Below are 23,472 nucleotides of genomic sequence, written 5' to 3'. Positions count from 1 at the left end.
CTTCCCAGTTATCCAGCTTGTAAGAAACTTGGGCACGCACACACACACACCTGGCATGTTTTCAAACCAATCTCAGGATCTGAATCAGTGATTGGCCCCATGGCTTCCAGCACTACAGTTTAATTTGCTACTGACTGTGCCACCAAGCTGGGCCATGAGATTTTTTTTTTTTAAGAGATATTTTTGCTATAGGGTACATGTGCTCACCAGAGAGACTGAAAGTGAGAAATCACCACCCGCCCCCCCTCCGGGGGGGGTGTGTGGATGGCCATATCACAATTTCTTCTTCTCTATTCTTCTCCTGGAATCTTGAGTATGCATGTACATGCACCTAGCATGAAGTTTTAAACTACTGGGTCTCGGACTTGAACCACGGTTGATTATGTGGGAGTCCAGTGACATAGCCATTATGCTATCTGCAAGTCCCAAGGTACTAATTTAATTGGGAAAAAGGTGGCTGAACCTCATCACAGAGGATTGAAAAATGAGTAGTGTACCTATGCTGGGTTCAGTTCCCCACATCCTTCTTATGCTCTAACCTCATCTCAGGCTTTGAGAATAATTTGGCCTCAAGCCAACGTAATGTAAACTCTCCAAATTCAAACCAGAATTTGGATTCAGTATGTGGCCTTTTTTTTGTCTGTATCCCAACATACCTGAACTGCTCTGGTGTCCTGACTGGTAATAATGTATCCTTGGGCCTTGGGGCTTTTCTTCCTAGGACTCCAAGGCACCACACCTGGAGCCATGGTCTTTACACTTTGATCCAGGTCGCTATGGTCTGCTCATCCACTGGGATGTCCACTTCCTATCCTGGCCACACCCTTCTGGTCTTTGCCTTGTGGTCTTCTGCTTAAATCTGCCTTGATTAGCAACTAGGCCCTGATACCAGGTTTCTGAATTTCCCAAATCTCTGTAACATATGACCAATCCTTATTTCAAATGGCAGCTTTATACTTAAACCCTATCACAAACACATACACCACAATATTGGGTCATTGGGAAAGCCGTGGTGTATTTTTGCGTAGAAAAACACAGAAAAATATGTCACAAATTTCCTGACAACCCAATACAATTAGTGAGACTTTTTTTTTTTTTTTTTTAAGAGAGAGATTTTTTTGCTCTCGGGCGTATGTGCTCACCAGAGAGACAGAAAGTAAGAAATCACCCCCCAGGCGAGATGGCCATGCTACAATCTCTTCTCCTCCGTTCTCCTCTTGGAATTTTGGGCATGTAGGCAAATATACCCAGGATGAGTTTTAAACCACAGGGTCCAGTAATCGAAATGTGGTAGACTATGTGGGAGTCCAGTGACGTAACTATTATACCAACTGCTGATCCCCAATTATTGAGACCTTTCTAAGTGACCAGAGACAGAATTTACCAGTTGAGAAATGGTAATTCCTCCAGCTTGTTAAACATTCATCTATTCAAAGTTGCAGGGTCCAATTCATTTCTAACTTATTACATGTTCTGAGATAACAGGGTCCAAGTGAATTAGTTTAATAAACCAAGGCTTACCATAGTCATCAATAAACTTTTTTTTTTTTTAAGTTTTTGCCATGGGGTACATACACTTGCCAAAGAAAGAGAGACACAGAGAAGGAAAATAAGAAATTGTCCCACGGGAGGATGGTTACATCACAATCCCTTCTCCTCCATTCTTTCCTCAGGATTCGGCACACATGCACATGCACCTGGCATGATTTTTAAGCCACTATGTCTGAGATTCAAACCATGGTTCAGTCCACCATGGACTTAACCACCATGCCACCTGCTGGCCTCAATCAATAAACATTTTCTCATATTAATGATCTGTAAGAGAAACTGTACTTTATTCTTTTTGCCCTAATTGAAATTACTTAATTAGGTATTCCTTTCAAACCTTAAGAAAAGAAAATGATTATAAATTTTCACTTTTTGGTCACTCATTTAAAGGCTAAACTAAATGCTAAAATTGATTTAATGTGAATCAATTATTTGAAGGTGGCCTACAGCAACTGCTCATATCTCCTACATGTGGTGACTGATTAGGGTACAACTGGGTGACTAATAAGTCCAAATTGACTGGTTGTCTCTGACAAGGTACACGGAGCCTAAAGAACATCCCTAAGCCAGAACCACCTAGCATGCTTCTAGGAAGGTTTTGAACTGTACTAAAAATCCTATGAGAGAGAGAAAAAGAGATGACTCTATGTTGACAGCGAAAATGCAAATATACTAAGTATAAGAACCAAGGAAGCTGATGGTAACGATCAATGTCGAAAAGTTTCATAACCTCTAATGAATTCTATTCCTCTTACGGAGTTCTCAGATCAGTTTGCTTTTCTTCTAAGAAACAAATGGGAATGTGTCCAAAATTGCCACTTGGAGAAGAAACGCTTACCCAGAATGCTTCATGTTTTGAGGTTTATCCATTCGAACAGCAAGTTTGATTTTGAGATCTTGATCAGGGCAGTTTTTGGAGACTGTCATTTTGTGCCACTCTGATTGTTTGGGACTGTTCGGGGTAGGATGGAGAATAACCTGTAAGGAAGAAGGGTAACCATTTTAGCCAAGAATAGAACCATCATTATGAGATTTCTTTTTTTAATTGCTAGAGGGTATGTGCAGTCACCTGAGAGAGGCTGAAAGAGAGGGAGGAGGAGGAGAGAGAAAGCGCCCCCAATGGGGCATGGTCATACCACCATCCTTTCTCCTTTATTTCTTCATCTTTTCTGGGTTTTGGGTGCACATACACATGCCCGGTATGTTTTTCAAGCACCAGGGCGAGGATTTGAACCACAGTCAGTCATATGGGATCTATTGTAGCTCTTTTACTCACTAGGGCACAGTCCCAGCCTTCTTTCACAATTAATTGTAAGGGGAAAAATTCCTCAAATGTTGCAGGGGAAAATGGAAAGAATGATATTAGATGAATGAAAAATGTAATTCTTAGAGAAGGGAAGGGACTTGCCTAGAGTCACACATTTCAGCCCCATCCTACTTGAACTGGACATCTTATCACACAAGACCCAATACTGCCCTGCACAACAGGAGGCACACCTAACTGGAAGAAGGATGAGCTCTTAGAAAATGCCTCTCACAGAGTGTTTCTGAGCTGGCGCTTTGATCTGGCTCTTCTGCCTCAGTCGTCAAAGTCTCAGATGCTGGGAGTGAAGCATGAAGCAGATAGCATGGCCAATCCACCTTTTCACTGCATGCTGAAAGAGTTCTCAGGGGCCACAGGGGATCTGAAGAACGTGCACTCAAGGAGGAGGGAAATATTTGGAAAATCCCCTAAACTAAAAGAACGTGAACTAAATATAGGCATGACAAAAGCTGGGCTTCCTAAGATTTGCTTCTGCGATGGCAGCATGCCCTGGTTTGTTGCATGTTGCTTTGGGTGTTTCAAAGCATCTATTTTCTCCAGGTGTAGAGAAGGGGGACTCCTTTCCTGGGATTCTTTCTCTTCTGCTAGAGGCATGGAGGGGCTCAGGGATGACGAGTTCGACCTTCTAGATACTGTGTCAGCTTTACCACAGTTCTGCAAGCTTAGTCTTGGGGCTTTCTGTGTGGCAGTAGAACAAGAGGTCTGAGAAGAGTAGATCATTGCAGATGAAAAAAAATTACCCACTTTGACATGTCTCATTTATGCTGATTTTTTAATTCTTTCTCATTCTGACCTGACCTTTTTTCCCCATTAACTTCTTTCCATTGAAAGAAAATTTATATTGCCTTTTTTTCCCCGTAAGTCATGTGCGGTCACCAGAGAGAGACAGACACAGAGACACTGAGAGGAAAAGTGAGAAATCACTCCCAGAGTGGACGATCATGGTGCAATCCCTTCTCTTCCATTCTCCTCTTGGGATTTTGAGCATGGACATTCACCCAGGGTGATTTTCAAGCTGCAAGGTTCGGGACTTGGAAAATCGAGTCAGCCATGTGGGTTCCAGTACCTTAACCTCCTTGCCACCTGCTGGGCCTATATGATATATTCTTGCAAAACATGAAATTCGAGTCTTCCTAATGCCTTATGGCAAGACTAAGAAGGCCTGATTTCTCAGATGAGTGGCTGCCAAAACATACTTTTTTTCTTAACATACAGGTTCTTCCTGTGTTGTGACCTTCCTTGCCTTGGCCTCTGAATCACAGGATTGCCACAGGTACAAAGCACAACACGTTGTCTTTAGATTTGACTAGGAATTGGACATGGCCTCTCATGTGACCCCAGACTGCAGAGCACTGTGTGCTAGCAGTTTGTGCTACTGTGGCTGGGCACCGAGATTTCTGATCATGCTCTATTTCAGTAAAATATATTTGAGCAACTGGCCCAATAGATGTATGCTAACATTTTACATTGCACGTGTTTACTTTGAATTAACATAATTACCTTCTCGTATGATCATAAAATATACCCAGATATAGAAGCTTTTAAAAGACAGGTTAAATATTTTTTTAAAACTACATTTTCAAAGTGGTAGAGATATAATTTTGTTTTTTAAGGTTTTTGCCACAGAGTGCGTATGCTGGCTGGAGACAGACAGAGAGATGGTGAGAGGGAGAGTGAGAAGTCAACCCCCAGGGAAGATGGCCATGCTGCGTTCCCTTCTCCTCCATTCTCCTCCTGGAATTTGGGGCACATGTGCACATGTGCCTGGCATGATTTTCGAGTTGGTGGGTCTGGGACTTGAACCATGGTTAGCCATGTGGGAATCAGGTGCCCTACCCACAATGCCACCTGTTGGTGCCAATATTTATTATAATTTAAGGTACCATATATATGTAAGGAAAGGTGCATTGCTAATGATATTGGACATAACCCTTTAGCTCACGTAGTCTTTTAAATAATTTCATAATATCTTTTCCTATCTGACTACGATGGCGTTGTTTTCATTTCTCGATGCAGGCTAGGCATCGCTCAGCACCAGTACTGCCTTGTTTGCAGGCGTGCACTGCTAGTGTTATCTTCAAATCAGGGCTCTCCGGCAGTCTTCCTCTTAGGCTATTTTAAGTTTGTTTTATGAGAGTCAATATCGTTACAAACTATGTCATCAAATGCACACATTCCCTTCACTGGCACCAGGACTGAGGCATGTAGTGGGATGGTGGCTGCAGTAACTGAGCAACTAGGGTGTGGCAGGTTGTAGAGACCTCTCCCTTCACTTCTGTTCTTATGTGTTGTCCCATGTCATGGGCCATGTCCTGAGACCGAACCCTTTAGGAGACCAGGCAGAAGGAGTTGCTGATCCTAGTGAAACTGACCCTCGTCCTCAACTAGTATGGCCTGTGAGAGGAAAAGTGGTGATGGGAAGAAGAAAGAGAGCCCTGGTAAGAGAAACTTAGTGAAAAGTCACACATGCTGGCCTGATTTCACTGGACCTGGACTTCTTATCACAGAACACCCAATGTCGCCCTGGATGACAGGAGGCACATGTAGCTGGAAGGCCAGCTCAGCAGCAGAAAAGGCCTGTGGCTTCCTGCTGTTCCTGCCTGCTTGGCAAAATCAAAGCAGGAGCAGTACTCTGGGCACCCGGAGCTTGTTAAAAGGCCCCCCACCACATGGATTCTGGGCACGTTTCCCACCAGCAATATGGTGTCCATTCACAATGCAAATGCCGCAGCTCATTACTGGCGACTCCACAAAGACTTCTTCCCCCACTTGGTCACTGACTTGAAAACCCTCCTCTCAAGAGTGGGGAGCGAGATGAGGTCTCTTCCTTTGTAGTTCTCCATCTTTGTCCCCAGCCTGCCATCTCTGATGAGTCCTTTGGACATATCAGCTCTGCTGAGTTATGAGGGTCCCACCGGTGCACATGAGCCCTGAGCAGACCAGACGCCTCATCTGAACATTCCAGGCTGCTGTTCAAGCGCTGCGTCATCTCAGCTGAGGCCCATGTGTGCTGCACTTTGATATGGAAACCACAACCCATTCCCTGCAAGGGATGCACTCAGCCAGCCACAGCCTCTTCTGGACATGCATGCTTCACCCTGGGCCTTTCCTCAGCTGGCCCTCTCCAATAATTTGCCTATACATCTTTCTCTGCTTTCTAAAAATTTTCTACAAGGCACGTGTGCTCACCGAGAGAGATGGACAGACAAACAAAGGGAAAGTGAGAAAGCACCTCCTACCCCCCAATAGAAGGCCACGACACAATCTCTTCTCTGTTCTCCTTTTGGGTTTGGGGGCATGAATCTCCACGCACCTAGTGTATTTTTCAAGCTGCCAGGTCCAGGGCATGAACTGCCCAGTCAGTCATGTGGGATCTAGCTGCCTTAATACTGCCAATGTCAGGTCCCCCTTCTCTACCCTTTTGGGTCTTCTAGGAAAGCATTCCTACCCCTCAGACTGGGTTCTGCCTCCTTGCTGGGTTTCTTTTTCTCTAGCAGAACACTTACCACACTGTGTTGTAATTTCTGGTTTTATGTGTGCACTTCTTAAGCTCTGAGGAGATTTTTAAGAATTATTCCTGTTTGCTGTGTGCATAGCAAAACTGGACTGGACACAGAGTACCCACCATCATATTTGTTGGCTGAAAGTTTGATAATATTGCAGTATTGGCAAGGGTGTGGGGAAGCAGTCACTATCTTATGACTTTTGTTGAAGTCTAAATTGGCAGATGCTCTTTAGGGGACAATTTGGCAATGTTTGTCAAAATCCAAATTTCAGTTTACAAAATCGTTTTGCAAGATATTTGTTTTTGCAAGATATTTTATGCGAAAAAACCCCAAGGCTATTCACTGAGGTATCGTTTATAGAATCAAAGATGAGACAATCTAAAAACTCATCAACAGAGGGCCTATTAAAATAACTGTGACACAATGGAATGCTATGTAGCTATGTAAAAAGAAAACAGGTCAGGGTAAGCTGACATGAATTAATCACCAAATATATACGATATTTCAAGTAATGTGTAAAGCAGTGTGTGTCCAGTAACTTCCAGGTGTGTCTCTTTTCCCTCAGTGTGTACGCACACACTCATGTGCAAGTGTGGTGTTTTACTTAGGGTCCTGCTCTATTGCGTTCTTTCTGCCTAAGCCGCCCAAGTGGCTGGGACTACAGGCCCATGCTACCATGCTACCATCCCTGGATTTTAATTTTTATTGTTTTGCCAGAGGGCACATGTGGTCCCCAGAGAGAGAGACAGACAGACAGAAAGCACCCCGCCGCCCCCCTCCCCCATGGGATAGGGACATGCTGTGATACTTTCTCCCCCATGTCTCCATTCTGTCAGGATTTTGGGCATGCACACACATGTGCCTGGCATGTTTTACAAACTATCAGGGCTGGGATTCTAATCATGGCTGGCCATGTGGGATCTGACTCCCTATGAATAGGGTTTACCTGCTGCACTATGGGGCTGGCCCACCACTGACTTTTTAGGGTAGTCCAGGAATGAAACCTGGGCCTTCTATATGGCCTTATCCACCAAACCATCCACCATGTGCTAAAACAGCTGAGCCTGTGCTTATTTTTAAAAGAGGGACATATACATAGGTGCTTATACATGGCATGCTTGTATGTACATAAAATATTTGGGGAAAGGAAACACCATTGATTAAAAACACGGGAAAGAATATGAGAGCAAGGTGGACGGGATCATAAGTTCTCTCTGTATATCCATTAATTCTTTTTTTTCCCACAATGTACATGAAATTACTTTTTTCAATGAAAAAGATTAATAAAAATAAAATTACAAATAGAACCAACTAAAAATGGTTGAACAGATGAAAATAACACTAGGATTCTGAATGTGGCTCTGCCAAGCTGGGAAACAATCAGAGCATAGAAATCCTCCTGTGAGGTCCAAAGAGTGGCCTCACTGTAGAAATGACCGCACTGTTGGGTCACCGAGCTGCTGCCAGCAGAGGGTACCCAGCCAGCGCAAGAACCAGGTGCGCCAGCTTCAGTGAAACTAGTGGCAAGTGTCTTTGGCACACACTGGTATGGAACCATTCAGAACTGGGCGGCTGTGTCAGTGTGTGGCAAGCCTGCGGCATTACCACCACAGCAGAGCCTAGGGTTTTGTTTTTACACAGGGACAATGGGATGTTGTGAAGACAGCCATGGAGATGAGTTGACATCATTTCTGGCAGGTTACTCAACCCCTCCAGGCCTCAGCGTGGTCATCTATACGAGGGTGGCGACAACTGTGCCTGCTCAGTAGGTTGCTGTAAAGCATCAGTGCAGGGCAGCACAAGGAGTCCTAGGATAGCGGCCTGGCTGACGGTAAGAAGATGGTGCCTGGCCTCTAACTATCTGGGTGGCTCTGGGGAAGCTTCCTGCCCTCCATGGGAATCTCTTGTTTCATCTATAAAGCAAAGGGTGTGAATAGCTCAGTGATTTTAACATTTCGGAGTAGAAACAGCTTTGAGAAGCTGGTGAGTTCTTTGGGCTAGCCAGTCCAGAAAAGTGCACATATGCCTGTACTCATCTCTACAAATGATTGCCAGGGCCTCCTGGGTCCTCTGAAGCCCATCCACAGTCCCTACTGACGCTAACAGGCTGTCTCTGAGATTTTCTCTTTTTTTTTTTAAATTTTTTTAATTGCTAGAGGGTACATGTACTTGTGTGTGAGAGAGAGAGCGAGAGAGTGAGAGAGCGCGAGAGAGTGAGCAAGAAAGCACCCATTTCCTCGCAGTGGGACATGGTTATGCCATTATCCTTTTGTTCTCCATTCCTTCATCTCATCAAGATTTTTAAGTACAAATGAACATGTGTTTGGTGTCCGGTGTGTTTTTCAAGTTCCTGGGGCTGGAATTTGAACCATGGTTGACCACATGGGTTCTGACTCGTTATGCACAGTGCTTAACCACTGTACGATGGAGCTGGCCCACCCATGAGTCTTGGAAAAAGGAAAGTCTGAAGGAAAATGAAAGGCAGTCTGCTTCCCCCACTCTACGTGCGTCTCTCTAAGTGAGACTCTGCAAGTACTCCTGACTGCTGGGTGAGATGCACAAATGCCTCTAGAAGCTCAGTGGTTCTCAAACGGGGTTGGTATCGGGGTGTTTCAGAAAATGTCAGAGCATTTTGAGGGTCAGCAGGTGGTGTGGTGGTTAAGGTGGCTGGATCATACTTGGCTAACACTGCGGTTGGAGTTCTGGACCCAGTAGCTGGAAAAACATGCAAGGTGCATGAGGATGTGTGCCCAAAATCCTGAAGGGAGGAAGAGACACAGGAAAAGGAATTGCTGCATGGCCATTCCCCATGGTGGTGGGGATCCTCACTTTCTCTCTCTCTCCCCTCTCTTTCTTTCTGTCTCTCCAGTGAGTGCAAATGCCCTCTAGCAAACAGGGGGAGGAGGGAGAACATTTTGATTAACAAGGTGCTGATCCCTGTTGGCATTAAGTGAGTGCCAGGGGTGCAGCTAAGAGGGATAATTCTCCCTAGTGAGGAATCCTGCATCCCACCTGACTTTTGCTTTGTTTATTTATTTACTATGAAAGAGAGAAGGAGGGAAGGAGGCACGCCTACCAGGGTCTTCACACTGCAATCTAGCTTCTGCCTCAGCCAGCCTGAATCACAGGCACATGTCCACAGGCCTAGAGTGTACAGGGTGACCCCAGGATGAGAACTTGGGACTTTGCCACATACGTCCAGCATTGCACACGTGACATACTGCTGCCCGCTGCAGCCAGCCCTGGGGACTGGCCTTCTAATTATTCCCACTGGATATTAATGGAGGCAGACAAACCTGTCTACAACAAATTGCGCCTAGATCTAATTCTGCCTTACATTTAAAAGCAAAGAATTTTTGGCATAATTCTAGGGAAATCAAGAAATTTCTTTTTCTTTTTTTTTTTTTTTTTTTTTACAAGAGTTGTTTACCATTTCAGTATATCTGTTAACAGATACCTCGGGCTTTTGGGTCCCCAGCACAGTGTATTCTCACAGTGGATTTTATAGATGTCACTTCTGTGATGACCCTCCATATGGGAGCAAGAGAGGTACTACTTTAGGTCCTTGAGTATATACATTTTTAATTTTATTGCATTAATTTCCTTTTGTCTCCTTTTTTATGCCATTGTTTTTACTTTAACATTGGATAGATAATTGACTTATTAAAGATTTCATTTCAAGATGTAAGGAGTATTACAGATCCTTGTTAGAAAGGGTATTTGGATCTGAAGGTACTGAGAAACTCTGCTCTACCTTCTGCAGTGCATACTCTCATTAGCCCAGGTTTACAGAGGAGAACCTGAGGCTCAGAGAGGTTGAACAACTTATCCATGGTGGCATAGCTAATGTAGAATGGAGGCTGGAATTTAAATTCCCGCAGGGCCTCTTACCACTTGTCAATGCTGCTGCTTGGTGACCCATGCCATGGGAGCCAGTCATGGACACCCACCCTCTGGAGAGTTGTCAGATATCCCTTGGGATGGGGAGTACTTACCCGTCCAAGCTCCTTGTCCTCCAGGGCCAGGACACCTGTGCTCTCTGTGAACAATTTCACCTTCACAGCGGGGAGCGCATGGGTTGTGGAGAAGTCACCCTGGGTGCCCCAGCTGTGGACAGAATCAGAGAGTTAAGTATGGACTTTGTCCTCCATGACAGTGTTAAATTCGTCCCTTCTTCTCAGGTCAGGTGAACGCAGGGTTAACCCAGCTTTGGCTGTCACATTCCCCTCCTTTCCCCTCCAAAGCTGTCAGAGTGACAAAAAGTGTTAATTAACTTGTTAGACAAATGCAAGACAGATGCTCAGAAAGTTGCCACAGGTCTTCACAGAGCGCCATAAGAAATCATGTGGAATTAGCATGACATCAAATTGGTGAGTACTTTCCCCATGTATTGACAAAGGATTTGAGGGTAATCACTGATAGTTTCCTGTGTCCTTTTATTTATTTATTTTAACTTGTCAGAGGGAGCCTGCATTTGCGAGAGAGAGAGAGAGAAAGAGAGAGAGAGAGAGAGAAACAAGCAAGCACCCTTCATGGGAAATGGCACAATCTCTTCTCCTTTACTTTTGCTTCATTTTGAGATTTTTGGACACACATGCACACACATGTGCCTGGCATGTTTCTTAAGCCACTGGGTCACACTCATACATATGGGATTCAGCCACCTTAACCACCACACCACTGACTGGCCTGTCTCTGCATCCTTTGAATCGCTAATTCCTGGAAACTGAAGCTCTACATTTTGAGATGGGGCTTCACTTGGTTCAAGCCACCACCTGTGTTTAAATTGAGACTTTACAATGGTGGTCAGGATGTGGGAGCCCAGTTTCCCCTAGTATTAAAGAATGAGCTGATGGGGCCAGCAAGTGGCAAGGTGCTAGTTAAGGCGCTGGACTCCCACAGCAACAACCATGGTTTGAGTCACAGACCTGGTGGCTTGCTTTCTCACCCCCTCACCCCCCTGTCTCTCCCTGTGAGCACATGTGCCTCACAGCAAACTAAAATAATAATAATTAATGAAATAAATATAGTAATTCTTTAAAAAAAAGAAGTAATAGAGGAGTAAGTGGAGCTCTGTTCTGCCATAGTCAAGAGAAAGATTTGAAGCAGAAGGATAAACATGTGGGAAATACCATTCCCTGCTCATAATCAGTGGGTATCTGGGTCTTAAATCTCTCCCAAAGAGAATCTGGCTTCCCCAGTACCTGGGTAGAATGCTAGGCTTGGCTCACATAAGCCTCTTTGTTTACTCATTATTCTTCCATAGAATATTATCTCCATCCACTCTGTACCTGGAATCAGAGTGATTGATCTTTCAAAGTGTTAACTGAATTGCATTGAGCTCGTGCGCTAAGCCCTTCCACAGCACCTGTTCCACTGCATGCAGGGTGCAATTGGCCCCATCGTGATGCTCTTACACTCATCTGTTCCAGTCTCCAGGGCCTCCTGAGTCTTGCCACCTCAGACCTGTTGCATGCATGGTTCTTTCTACTGGCACTTTCTCCCCACCTCACCTTCACTTGGCCACTTCTTCAGAGCTCTGCTTAAATGTCACTTTCTTTTTTCTTTCTTTCTTTTATTTATTTTTACATTTTTCCACGAACATTTACTTTACATATCAAAAAAGTTTTGCTTGGGGCTGGTAACTGGCAAGGTGGTGAAAGGTGCCGGACTCCCACATGGCCAACTGCGGTTCAAGTCTCGGACCTGGTGACTTGCTTTCTCACTTCCTCTCTCTCTCTCTCTGTCTCTGATCAAACTGGAAAATAATAATGATGATAATAATAAATAAAGTTAAATAAAATAATTCTTAAAAAAAACAGTTTTGCTCATACTCCATAGTTCTTGACAGCTAATAAACAACTTTCAAAATTTCAAAATACTGAATTTTAAAGATGTTCAAAATATTTCTTATAATTTTGTTTGTGACTCTACAACAACAAAGACATATGGTTTTAAATATATATATATATATTTTTTGAGAGGTTTTTGCTATAGGGCGCATGAGCTCGCCAGACAGAGACATAGAGACAGAAAGTGAGAAATCACCCCTCAAGGGGGATGGTCACGCCGCAATCCCTTCTCCTCCATTCTCCTCTTGGGGTCTTGGGCACGCACGCACATGCACCCGGCGTGAGTTTTAAGCCACCGGGTCCGGGATGCGAACTGCGGTCGACTACGTGGGAGTCCAGCGACATAGCCATTACGCTAACTGCTGGTTCCCAATATTTTTGAGAAAATATTTACATGTCAACAACTCAAATTGTTGAAAAGCAAATGCCCAGCACACAAGTCACACATAAACCTTCTCAATTCAGCCCTACCTACCAAGTATTCTGTGATATACCATCTGCTAACAAAGATCAGTCTCTTTTTCTTCCTTTGACATCTTTCTCAAGATAATCCTCTGGTGTGGTTGCTCTTTTGCAATCTCTGCTGATTACAATGCTGGTTATTTTATGTTATAAATTCTTTCATAGAGCTTCTCTAATCCTCTCTGCCACACAGAACTATTTATGGTAACAGGCTATATTTCTAAGAGTTTCTGTTGGCTTCAAACCTTTCTTAGTTCCATAATTTCTTGATTAATCTTCAGATATAACATTCCAATCAAAGCCCTATCCAATAATGAGTATTTCCAATTTCTGATTCAATGCAACAAGCATTATTGAACTTACACAAATAACCCTTCTGCCACAAAATAAGAATACTCCCAAACATTTTCCAATTCCAGGGGAGTCAGGGAGGAAGAAAAGTTTATGTTCCCATTTAAAGAAAGAAACAAAAATATTTTAACCAATTGCTGAACCTGTCAACCATTCAGAAGAAAGTGAAATACTTAAATTGGGAAAACAAAGCATAGTTAAATATTTTACTCAAAAGTCATAAAATTCTATTTCGCCAGTTCAGTCTTATGTTCAAACTCTCTTCTGTTGAATATGCAGTATTACTGTGGTCCAATCTTTCCATTTAAATCCTGGAAGGTAACATTCATTATTATTATTAATATTTCTTGTCCCTAGCATTAAATTGGCTGTTTTCTTGGTTGCCTTTTGTTCTCTTATTTCTTTACATGTCTTTAGTTTTCCTGGTAGGGCACTCCTTTCAGAACTTATTGAAGAGTGGGCCTGATATTGGTAAATTCTTTCAGGTCTTGTTTATCTGAGAATGTTTTTATCCTTTCTTTCCATATGAGATAATCTTGCAAGGTTTGGTAATCTTGGTTGAAACGGTTTTTCACAACACTTTGAATAGATTTTCCCATTCTTTCCTTGCTTGCATTGTTTCTGATGAGAGGTCAGAGGTTAGCCTGATGGGATAACCTTTATAAGTAATCTGACGTTTCTTTCTTGCCAATTTTAGTATCTCATCTTTGTCTGTAGATTTGGCCAGTCTTGCTATGATGTGCCTTGGGTTGATTGTATTAGGGGTCCTTTGGATTTCTTGGGTCTAGATATTTGAATGCCTCTCTAGATTTGGAAAGTTTTCTTCCAAGATTTCATGGAATAGATTATCAATGACCTTATTGGTTTCCTCACCTTCTGGGATACCAATTATCTGGATGTTTGGGCACTTAAATGCTGTCTAGTATTTCTCATATAGTATTCTCATTTTGGGGGTTATTTTCTGTTTTGGCTGTTTTTTCTAGATCAGAAGTTTTGCCTTCCACATCTGAAATTCAATTTTCTGCATAGACTAATCTGCTTTTAATATCTTTGAGGGAGGTTTTGATTTCCTGAATGGCAGGCTTCATCTCTAATAGTTCCATTTGACTCTTTTTTATGGTGTGTATTTCCTCTTTCAGATCATGGAAAAACTTCAATACCTCCTGGAAATCATTGTCTCTTTTCTCCTGCGTCTTCTAGAGTTCATTGTCTCTCAGCTCTTGCATCTCATTTAGTTTTGTCACTACAAATAATCTGAATTCTCTATCAGGCATTTCCACGAGTTCTACTGTACCGTCTGTGGATGATGAGGGATTGTTCTTTTCCCTCAGGGGAGAGATATTTTCTTAGTTTCTCATGTTTCTTGTGTCTCTGCGGTGACTTCTAGTCATTCTGTGACAAAATCTCTCCACTTGTCTGAATATTTCGGGAGTCTAGAAGATGAAGTTTAGAGCATAGCTTCCCTGAACAGGCCAGGATCCACCTCAGCTTGAAAATCTAAATGTCACTTTCTCAAAAAACATGTCCTGTATTTCTTGAGCTACTAGTGAGTTTGAGTGTTTAATCTTGTAGTTGTTACTGCTTATAGCTCTTCTTCTGTAAATTATGAAAACCTGACTTCTAGTCTCATTGTCGTACTTAATCAAATAAACCTTGTTAACTAAACACAATGAACTGAAAGAGAGTTGACAAAAGAACACTGGAATAATTGAGATTAAAGAGAACCCAGATCCATGGAGAACTAACTGCCTGAAAACCATTGAGAAAACACAAGAGTCATCATAGAGAAAAGGAGAGGACATGGAAGACGAATGATACAAAACAAGAAGCGACAGGTTTCAAACACAGAAGCAAAAGGTTGGGTGAACAGATGGAAACGCATAACCATGGTCATCAGCAACTGCAGCAAGCCTGCAAGATGGCAGAATCTTTGTCCTCACAAAGGTGACATGCCAACACATCTTTTATTCAAATCCTGGCTTAGTCACTCATGAATTGTGATATGTGAGGTAAGTTAACATCCCTGTGTCTCAATTTTCCTCAGCTGTAAAATAAGCTCATTTTATAGGGTAAAGGTAAAGAGTGAATAGTTGCAGGCTTGGAAAATGGTGAGATTCCACAATTTCAGCTACTTTCACTTCTCAAAGTAAGGAGATGTATGTTACTAACTGCAATACGAGTTAAATTTTGTGTCACCCGTCCCATACATATTTACCAAGCACAAGCTAGGTGTCTAACTCTGCATAAAGGAAGCTAATGGACACTGCCCTTCCTTTATAAAAGGTAAATAATAAAAGTTATTATGATGGCCATTTCGCAGGTGAGAAAACTGAGGAGAAACTCAAGATTTGGACTGTTTTGTTCCAGTGACTGGTGCCTGAATTGAATTAGAACTGAAATCTTGAAATTCCCACTTCATAGCTCTTGGTGCTATTATTATCATAATTACCAATATCAAGAATTATTAGTGATCAGTGATGTTGGCAAACACCATGACCGTTAACTCAACTATTTAAGATTAAGTGTGCTATTAATTTCCTTAGGCATTCATCATACTTGGAGGTGGGAATGAGAACAATTCTTGTTGAAAACTGGAAGAATTCTGGAATGAGAAGCTTTAATGCTAAACCACAAAGAGACCTGAGCTGGGTGCACTGAGGGTACTGCCCCCCCCCCTCCAGCTCCCCACTCCCACCCCCTAACTCCCACCCCCTACTGTATCCCCATGAAATTGTCCTTTGGCCTCCTTGCAGGAATTCCTGGCCTGCTTGGCAGGTTCTAACCCAGTGTGCCTGGACCCCTGCTGCTACCCAAAGATGCTCCTCTCATAAGGCGTGTGACTCAGACTGCAGGGCGGTGCAGTGCGCTGGAGATGTCAGCTGGACATGATCCAAGCTGCTGGAGGCCATTCTGACAACTCTGTCCAACTGGATCCTGGGTAGCTTTTTCTTTCCACCAGGACTGCAGTGTGCTTTTAGTGTTCCATTATGACTCTTGGCTCACCTCAAGTTGTTAGGTCGCTACAGAATCCCAATGTATCTGTCAGGTTTCACAATGGTAACCTGGCCCAGAAGAGCAGGTAAAAAGAACAGTTCTCTAGTCTAATCAGAACTGCCTATGCAATTCTCAGGGTCCCGTGCAAAGTAACAATGTAGGATTCCTTATTCAAAAAGCAGAACAAAAGTGCTGTAAGAGGTACTGAAATAAAAACTGCTTTCCTTTTCCTAAGTATTTTCTCTGCTCAAATGCCTGGTCCATTGTCTCACTGGACTTCACTTATAAACACAAGTTCAAAGGTAAAATGATCAGTTTCAAGATGGCAATGGCAGAGCATGAAGCCAAACATGGGCCCCTTCTGAATGTGGGGCCTGTGCAGCTGCCCAGGCACTGTCCGTCAAGCCACTCTAATGTCACCCGAGTCTGGTCTGCCTGGACTGAGGATGGGTCATGCAGCAGGTGTTGGGGCTGCAAATGCCTGTTGACATAAAGCTATTCTGGCTGGTCACTGAATTCTGTGCAAACAACTCTGGGCTTCTTTGTGTCAAAGCGTCCTATTCCTAGGATAGTCAGGAAGGTCTAATTATTAGTATCCTTCCTTGCCCCCTCCCCTTTGGAAGAACAGCCACAAACATGTCTACTCTGCCTTTTTCAAGCCATGAGGGACCTGGCTATTCTTATAACAAAAATAACAGAGCCAGCTAGAGTGTTATAGGAGTACCAGAATGTTCTGTGATACTCATGCCATATGGGAAGGTTCCAGTTTAGCTTTTGAGAGCTCCTTGAACATGCTGAATACACGCATGTCTGTAATCTAGACTGGGTGTGGCTGGAGGTGGTGAACTGTGGCATGAGACCTATTGGAGGTGCCTAGCTTTCGCTTGGTTTCTCTCTCTTTCGTGGAGGAAATAAAAAACTTGAATTAAAAACACATTTTTTTTTTTCAAATTAGTATGTGCTAGGCACAAATTGCTATCTCAGAAGTGTGACACAGACTAGTTCCATAGTGTGGCAGTTAAGGGCTCTGCATAGATAGCCAGATCCCACATGGCTGACTATAGTTCAAATCTCAGCCTCGGTGGCTTGTAAAACAACCTCAGTGTTTTTCACACACGTGCATACATGCCCCAAATCCTGATGAGATGGAGAAATCAGGAAAAGATCTCAGTGTTACCATGCTTCACTTGAGGATGTTTTCTCTCTCTGTCTCTTGCTCTATCTAGCATTCAAACATGCATGTGCCCTCTGGCAATTAAAAAAAAAGGAAAAGAAAAAATACAGTCATGCATATATTTTCTCTCTTTAAACTCTGTTGGTCATCTTATGAAATGCCTAGTTTCCACCCCTGCAGTTTAAGGACCCTGAGGCTCAGAAAGGTTAGGTAATGTGTCCAGAGTCAAACATGGGGGGTAAATGACAGTCTAACTCCATGGTGCAAACTCTTAAGCACATCACCGTACTGCCTCTCTCATTTGTTTCACCACTCACTCCTCCTTTGTGTCTTGGATTTGCCAACATAAGTCACCTCTGTAACTCAAAGAGGAGGTCAGTTTTAAGACTGCTGGGACTTTGGGCCATTCTGGCTTCTAACTTTAGATTTATTTCACATGCAAAGCATAGCTCACAGAGTATGATATTTAATCAAGACAAATTAGCCAGTGGAGGAAGCATCAAAAACTTTGGCCTTTTGGTGGGGCCACACTTTGATAAATGAATCTCTCTCTCTCATTTTTGCATTTCTCTCTACCAATTCTTTTTCCCTAGCTGTGCAATTGACTGTGGCTATTAAGATGAATACCTCTCCTGAAAAGTTTCTGAGAACCGAAATGTAACTGTATTTTTTTTTTCGATTTTTCATAGAACATGTGCACTCGCCAGAGAGACAGAGAGAGGGAGAGAGAAAATGAGAAACCACCCCCAGGGAGAAAGTCATGCCACAATCCCTTCTCCTTCATTCTCCTCTCAGGATTTTGGGCATGCACACACACGTGCCTGGAGTGATTTTCAAACCACTGGGTTTGGCACTTGAACTGCAGTTGCCATGTAAGAGTCCAACACCTTAACCACCATGTCACCTGCTGGCCCTGTAATTGTTGTTTTGATTTGAAAAGACCAGAGGTTGAGAATATTCATTGTAAGCACACGCTGAAAAGGTTAACTAACTCACTTCCACCAGAACCTGAAGTAGATCAAGTAAAATGGGTTAGGGGCTCAGTCTTCTGTGATCCCATCATATCTATCAGTGTATTTGCACTGTACGACCAGCTCACAAAAACATTAAAAATAGCCACCAATTACTAAGTGCGTATATGGTTTTTCAGGCTCTGGGCTTAGTGCTTTTCATGGATTATTTTGTTTAATCCTTCTGACAGCTCTATAAAGTCTATCTCATTATTATCCTGTATATAAATGGAGAAACCAGGGTTTGAGGAGGTCAAGTTACTGGGCCAGGATCTCAGGCTATCACAGAGCTCATTTTAAACTCAGAGTTTCTGACCTCGAAGTTTATGCATTCAACCTTGGGGGTTTACTATATCTCTAACTTCTAACAGTATTATAGGGTCATATGGAAAGTACTTGTATGCATCTGTCTCTCTTTCCAGGAGATGAACTTCTTGGAGCAAGAAGTATGACAAATTCAGAAAAACCATATCACCAAATTTGAGATTGTGGAGATAGGAGACACAGGAAATAACTTAGGGTGTGACTGCTTCCTTTAAACGAGGACTTTAATTTCCTTGAGGATTTGATGTGTTTTAGGAGCACACTAGCTCTCTGAAGTACAGAAAGTGGCTGGCAGTATGTGGGGGACAGTCAGAATATGACAACTCTCTGGGAGTAAGGCATTAATTCTTGAGGGTCAAGAATGGCTAGCCAAAGGCTGGAAGCAGTGTGGGTACCAATGGCGTAAAGATGGAGTGTAGCCAACTTATACAATAAGCTATTATTATTATACACTTTTGGTCTTTTCAATCACAAGGACATAAGCAGACTGTAGGAATGCCATCACCCACAATGGCATCACCAAATATGAATAATATGTATATTGAGACAGGTGTGTCTATTCCAAACTAAGTACTTCTTGAAAAACAGTAGAGAATGAACAGATAAGAACAGATAAACAATCCAACTAACTAACCTACAAGCACTGTATAGTATCAAATAAAACTAACTTCCACTGCTTCGAGATTATACCTCTTCATTTAGGAAACACTTTCTGAATGTCTACCATGGGTAAACCGCTGTGTTCAGTGTTACTGTGGCTCCACAGGTGAAATATAAGCTCTGTCCTTACAGATATTACATTCTACATGGGGAGATGCCATGTGCAAATGATAACATTAACAAGATATGAAAGTGAGCCTCAGCGTTCACATCTATAAATCAGAGATAAAGGAAGTACTGATCCCAGAGGATTGATGGAAGGATACATAGGGGATGAATTAGTCTATATACAGTGCTTTATTCAATATCTGGCATACAGAAGCAATAAGAAATTTTCATTTGAAGACTATAGACTAGGGGTTGGTGAACTATGTATGACCTAGTGGCCAGACCTGGCCAACCCCATTCTTATATATGGCTCAGGAGCTAAGAATGGTTTTTCATCTTTAAATGGTTGAAAATAATTAGAAGAAGAACAACATTCTGTGACACATGAACATTATTGAAATTTAAATTTTGATGTTCCTCAATAAAATTTTATTAAGATAAAACTATGCTCATTCATTCACATATTGTGCATGGATGTTTTTATGTTACAATGGCAGAGTTGAGTACTTGTGACAGAGACCATATGGCCAACAAGTCTCTAATATTAACTCTGGTCCTTTACAGAGAAAGCTTGCTGACCTTTGTTATAAGTAGTTTAATTGCCAGCTCAGCCTAATGAAAATATTTTTATTTTCATTAGCAGAATAGAAGTGTGCTCACCTAAGCACATCCACAAAAATAAGCTGTAAACACACACTTTTATGGACAGCCTGCTTCAGCGGGAGCCAATTGTCACTCTAAATTTTTCATGGAACTCTCTCCAGCACCCTTGGAAAATATGGGCGCATGTATTACAGCATTTCAGACACGTGGTGCCCAAATGCTGCTTCCAGGTCTACTGGAGCTGGCTGACTCATTTAGTCACACTATATCATTATTAATAACAAATAATAAACGTGAGTAACAGATAATTCTTTTTTGGGGGAGGGTGGAGATGACTTTTAAAGTCCTAGCACGTCATTTCTCTAAGCCTATTCTACAGCGCCGCTGCTTTGAAAGTGAACACTTTGATGTGGGGAGAAAATGAGGGAGAGGAATATGCTGGGGCCGGAGGTGGGTTCATGGGCAGAAAGAAATCTATGGGTAAAGCAACCTTGTACTGTGTGTTTGGAGAGCATCTGCTCCCTCACACTCACATCTCTGTTTACTATTTAAAGCCTCTTATTTGCGGAAGCCTCTTCAGACCATATGTTATCAGCAAATGTTGCTAATCAAATACACACAGTAATTTTCATTAGAACTTTTCCCCCCACGAACAACAACAACAAAAAAAACAACATTTGCCACATAGGGAATATACCTCCCAAAATGACAGTAAACATCCACTGCAAACCTTTGGCAACAGAGTGATATTTACAGATGCATATGTGAGCGAGCCACACCCACGTGAGGCAAATAAGAACCCTCAGAGAATTGGATTTTGTGCAGGTTGTGCTGGTGGGAGGTGGTGATGGTGATGTCATTAGTTGCCATGACGATATTCAGCATAAGGCCATCGTAATTCATGCCTGGAGATTGGATTTGCATTTGTCCCAGGTATATGGCTCACGTGAGCTGGGTGTTAAATTGGTTCAGTTCATAAAATTAACTGTGGGCTTTCACAAGAGAGGGGTGTCACTGTAAGGAATGAAAGTGCTGTGGTCCTGTTGCTAAGAGAGAAAGTTAGTAATTGCCTGCAGATAGCTGCATTAAAACCTCCAGCCTGCCTTTCAGGTGGACTGCATGAGTTCTACTCCAAGCAAATCAGTTCTGCCACCACGGTGTGTCTCATGCAAACTAATTGATAGGATGTGATTTCGGGCTTTTCAGCATACCAGAAGACCTAATCTTATCTATATAAATGAGGCATTTGCTTTATAGAAATTGAGCTGTCTGGGAGATAGAAAGATGATGGTTTGCCTCCTTGATATTCCCACTGGAATGTCTCCTTCCCCAGGAATAGGACATCGAAAGTGTCTAGACTTCAGTTTGAGCTTCTCTTCTTTGCACTTGTTCTTCTAAGGCTTCCTCAGCTTAGCCGAAGGAACTGCTAGCCCCACAGATATGCTTTTACTTTTCTTCTCCTCATCCTATGTTCACTGCATCAGCAGATTTCTCATACGTCCTACCTGTATCACAGATCTTTCATTACCATGGAGGAAGACAAAACAGAAACATGAGCTTGGGATTGACAGGAAAGAGGTGGGAGAACATGGTTAAAATGTCACCAGGTAGCAAGTGACACCTGTATGATTTACTTCTTTGCTTGTCTCCTTGGCCTAGAATGTCTCCCTATGGTGAGTGTAAACTTCACTAGGGCAGAGATCCCTGTCTCCTTCCTTGTTTCTCCAACGTATGAAGGAATCTTTGGTATGGTTAAAGAGAAAGTGAAGAAAATTCTATACTGCAAACGTCATAAGCCCAGGGACCAAGACCGTTTCCTTCATGGTTGTAATCCAGTGTTTAGCTCCATCCCCTGTGCAGAGGAAACATTCAAGACGTGCATACAGAGTCAAGGCTGGAGAGAATAGCATACGCAACCCTTTGTGCAAATACAGGCCTGCACGTCGATCCTTATTTTCTTTCTGACTATGTGACCCTGCCCAAGTCACTGGCATATTCCAGTACTTACCTGTGTAATGGGAAAGGGGACTTTTTTTTATCCTAAAGAGAAGAGCCTGGGTGGGGCCAGCAGTTGGCATAATGGCTACGTCGCTGGACTCCCATGTAGTCGACCACGGTTTGAGTCCTAGACCCAATGGTTTAAATTCACACCAGGTGCATGTGCATGTGTGCCCAAGATCCCAAGAGGAGAATGGAGGAGAAGGTATTGTAGCGTGGCCATCCCCCCTGGGGGATGATTTCTCACTTTCTGCCTCTCTGTCTCTCTGCCTTTCTGGCGAGTGCACATGCCTTCTAGCAAAAAACCTCTCGGAAAAATAAAAAAAAATTTAAAAATGAGAGAGAGACACAGAGAAGAGAAGAGAAAAGAAGAGAAGAGAAGAGAAGAGAAGAGAAGAGCAGAGCAGAGCAGAGCCGAGCCGAGCCTGGGTATTTAATTTCTAGCATCTCCTTTGGATTCTTTCATTGTTTCCATCTTTGCTTATATAACCCATTTCTTCTTGCATGTCCATTTTTTTTCCATTTGGGTGCTTAGCATATTAATCATAGTTTTTAAATATTCCTGACTGGTAATGCCCACATTAGTGCCATATCTGAATCTGGTTCTGCTGCCTGCTTTGTCTCTTTGAACTCTGTTATTGAATTTAAAATAGAGGATCTTCAAAAAGTTCATGGGAAAATGTGGATTATGAAAAATCATGCATGGATTTCAAATTTTCTTTTTGCATCAAAATAAATGTATGCTTTAATTTCATTTATCCATGAGCTTTTTGAAGCCCCCTTATATGGTAATTTCTGTTGAAACCAAATGTCTGTCAATGTACGGGGTAAAAGGAAGCAAGCACTGGCTCATGGGCCTCTGCTGTGATTCTCTGTTCCTGGCTGTCTGTCTCTCCAATTTAGGAAGCAGCAGTTTGTCCTGTGATCTCAACTTTCTAATAGACTTAAGATGGTAAGTTGATTTTTAGGATGTTAAGCTTTTTTAATTCCTGTGAGGATGGGAACGGTGACTTCCAAGCTCCTCACATGCAGGACTGGAAACCAGAAGTCCAAGGGAGCCTGGATGTTTCGACCGTCTTCCTCACTGTGAAAACTTAGATTGCTTTATGGTATGGAGAAGAAATGTCAAAGGCTAAATCCCAGAGGTGACAGCACATGATATTATTTGAATGTCAGTGTCATCTTCTCTGAAATGGAACTCACAATTGCCCTGTCCTCAGAGAAGGTAAGCTTTTGTTATTGCAAATGATGGCTCATATTCCCAGTTTCGGGTTCTTTCCCATTCCCATCACCTCACTGCCCTCCTCTAATCATCCATTCACTCTGAGTTCCTGAAGATCTTCAGAGAAAATGAGCTGCTCACTGCATGCCAGACAAAAAAAAAAACTCTCATGAAGTGGTGGGGAAATCATTTATTCATTTTTTTCCCTCTCTGTGACTCAGCCAACCAGCTCCTATTTAACTTCCAACACTGTTTTTTATTTTTTTCTCCTCTCCATTACTATGCTTGTAACCTGACCTGGTTATTATGGTTGCAACCTGTGATTTGCATAAATAC

General features: G+C 42.6%; 1 protein-coding gene across 25 annotated transcripts in view; it reads right to left on the bottom strand.

Annotated features, from left to right (window-relative positions):
- Positions 1–23,472, bottom strand: part of CADPS (calcium dependent secretion activator) — a 423,537-nt gene that overhangs the window by 216,630 nt on the left and 183,435 nt on the right. For all 25 annotated transcript variants that reach the window (XM_027775523.1, XM_027775527.1, XM_027775526.1 and 22 more), the window contains exons 6-7: positions 10,374–10,485; positions 2,387–2,526 (exon numbers count right to left, since the gene is read on the bottom strand). In XM_027775523.1, the coding sequence (XP_027631324.1) occupies positions 2,387–2,526; positions 10,374–10,485 (252 nt within the window). The remainder of the gene's footprint in view (positions 1–2,386; positions 2,527–10,373; positions 10,486–23,472) is intronic.

The sequence above is a fragment of the Tupaia chinensis genome, unplaced genomic scaffold (assembly GCF_000334495.1).
Source record: "Tupaia chinensis unplaced genomic scaffold, TupChi_1.0 Scaffold000569_1, whole genome shotgun sequence".
Classification (NCBI taxonomy): Eukaryota; Metazoa; Chordata; class Mammalia; order Scandentia; family Tupaiidae; genus Tupaia; species Tupaia belangeri.
Note: the sequence above shows the minus strand (reverse complement) of the source record. Positions and strands in the feature narration are given on the sequence as shown.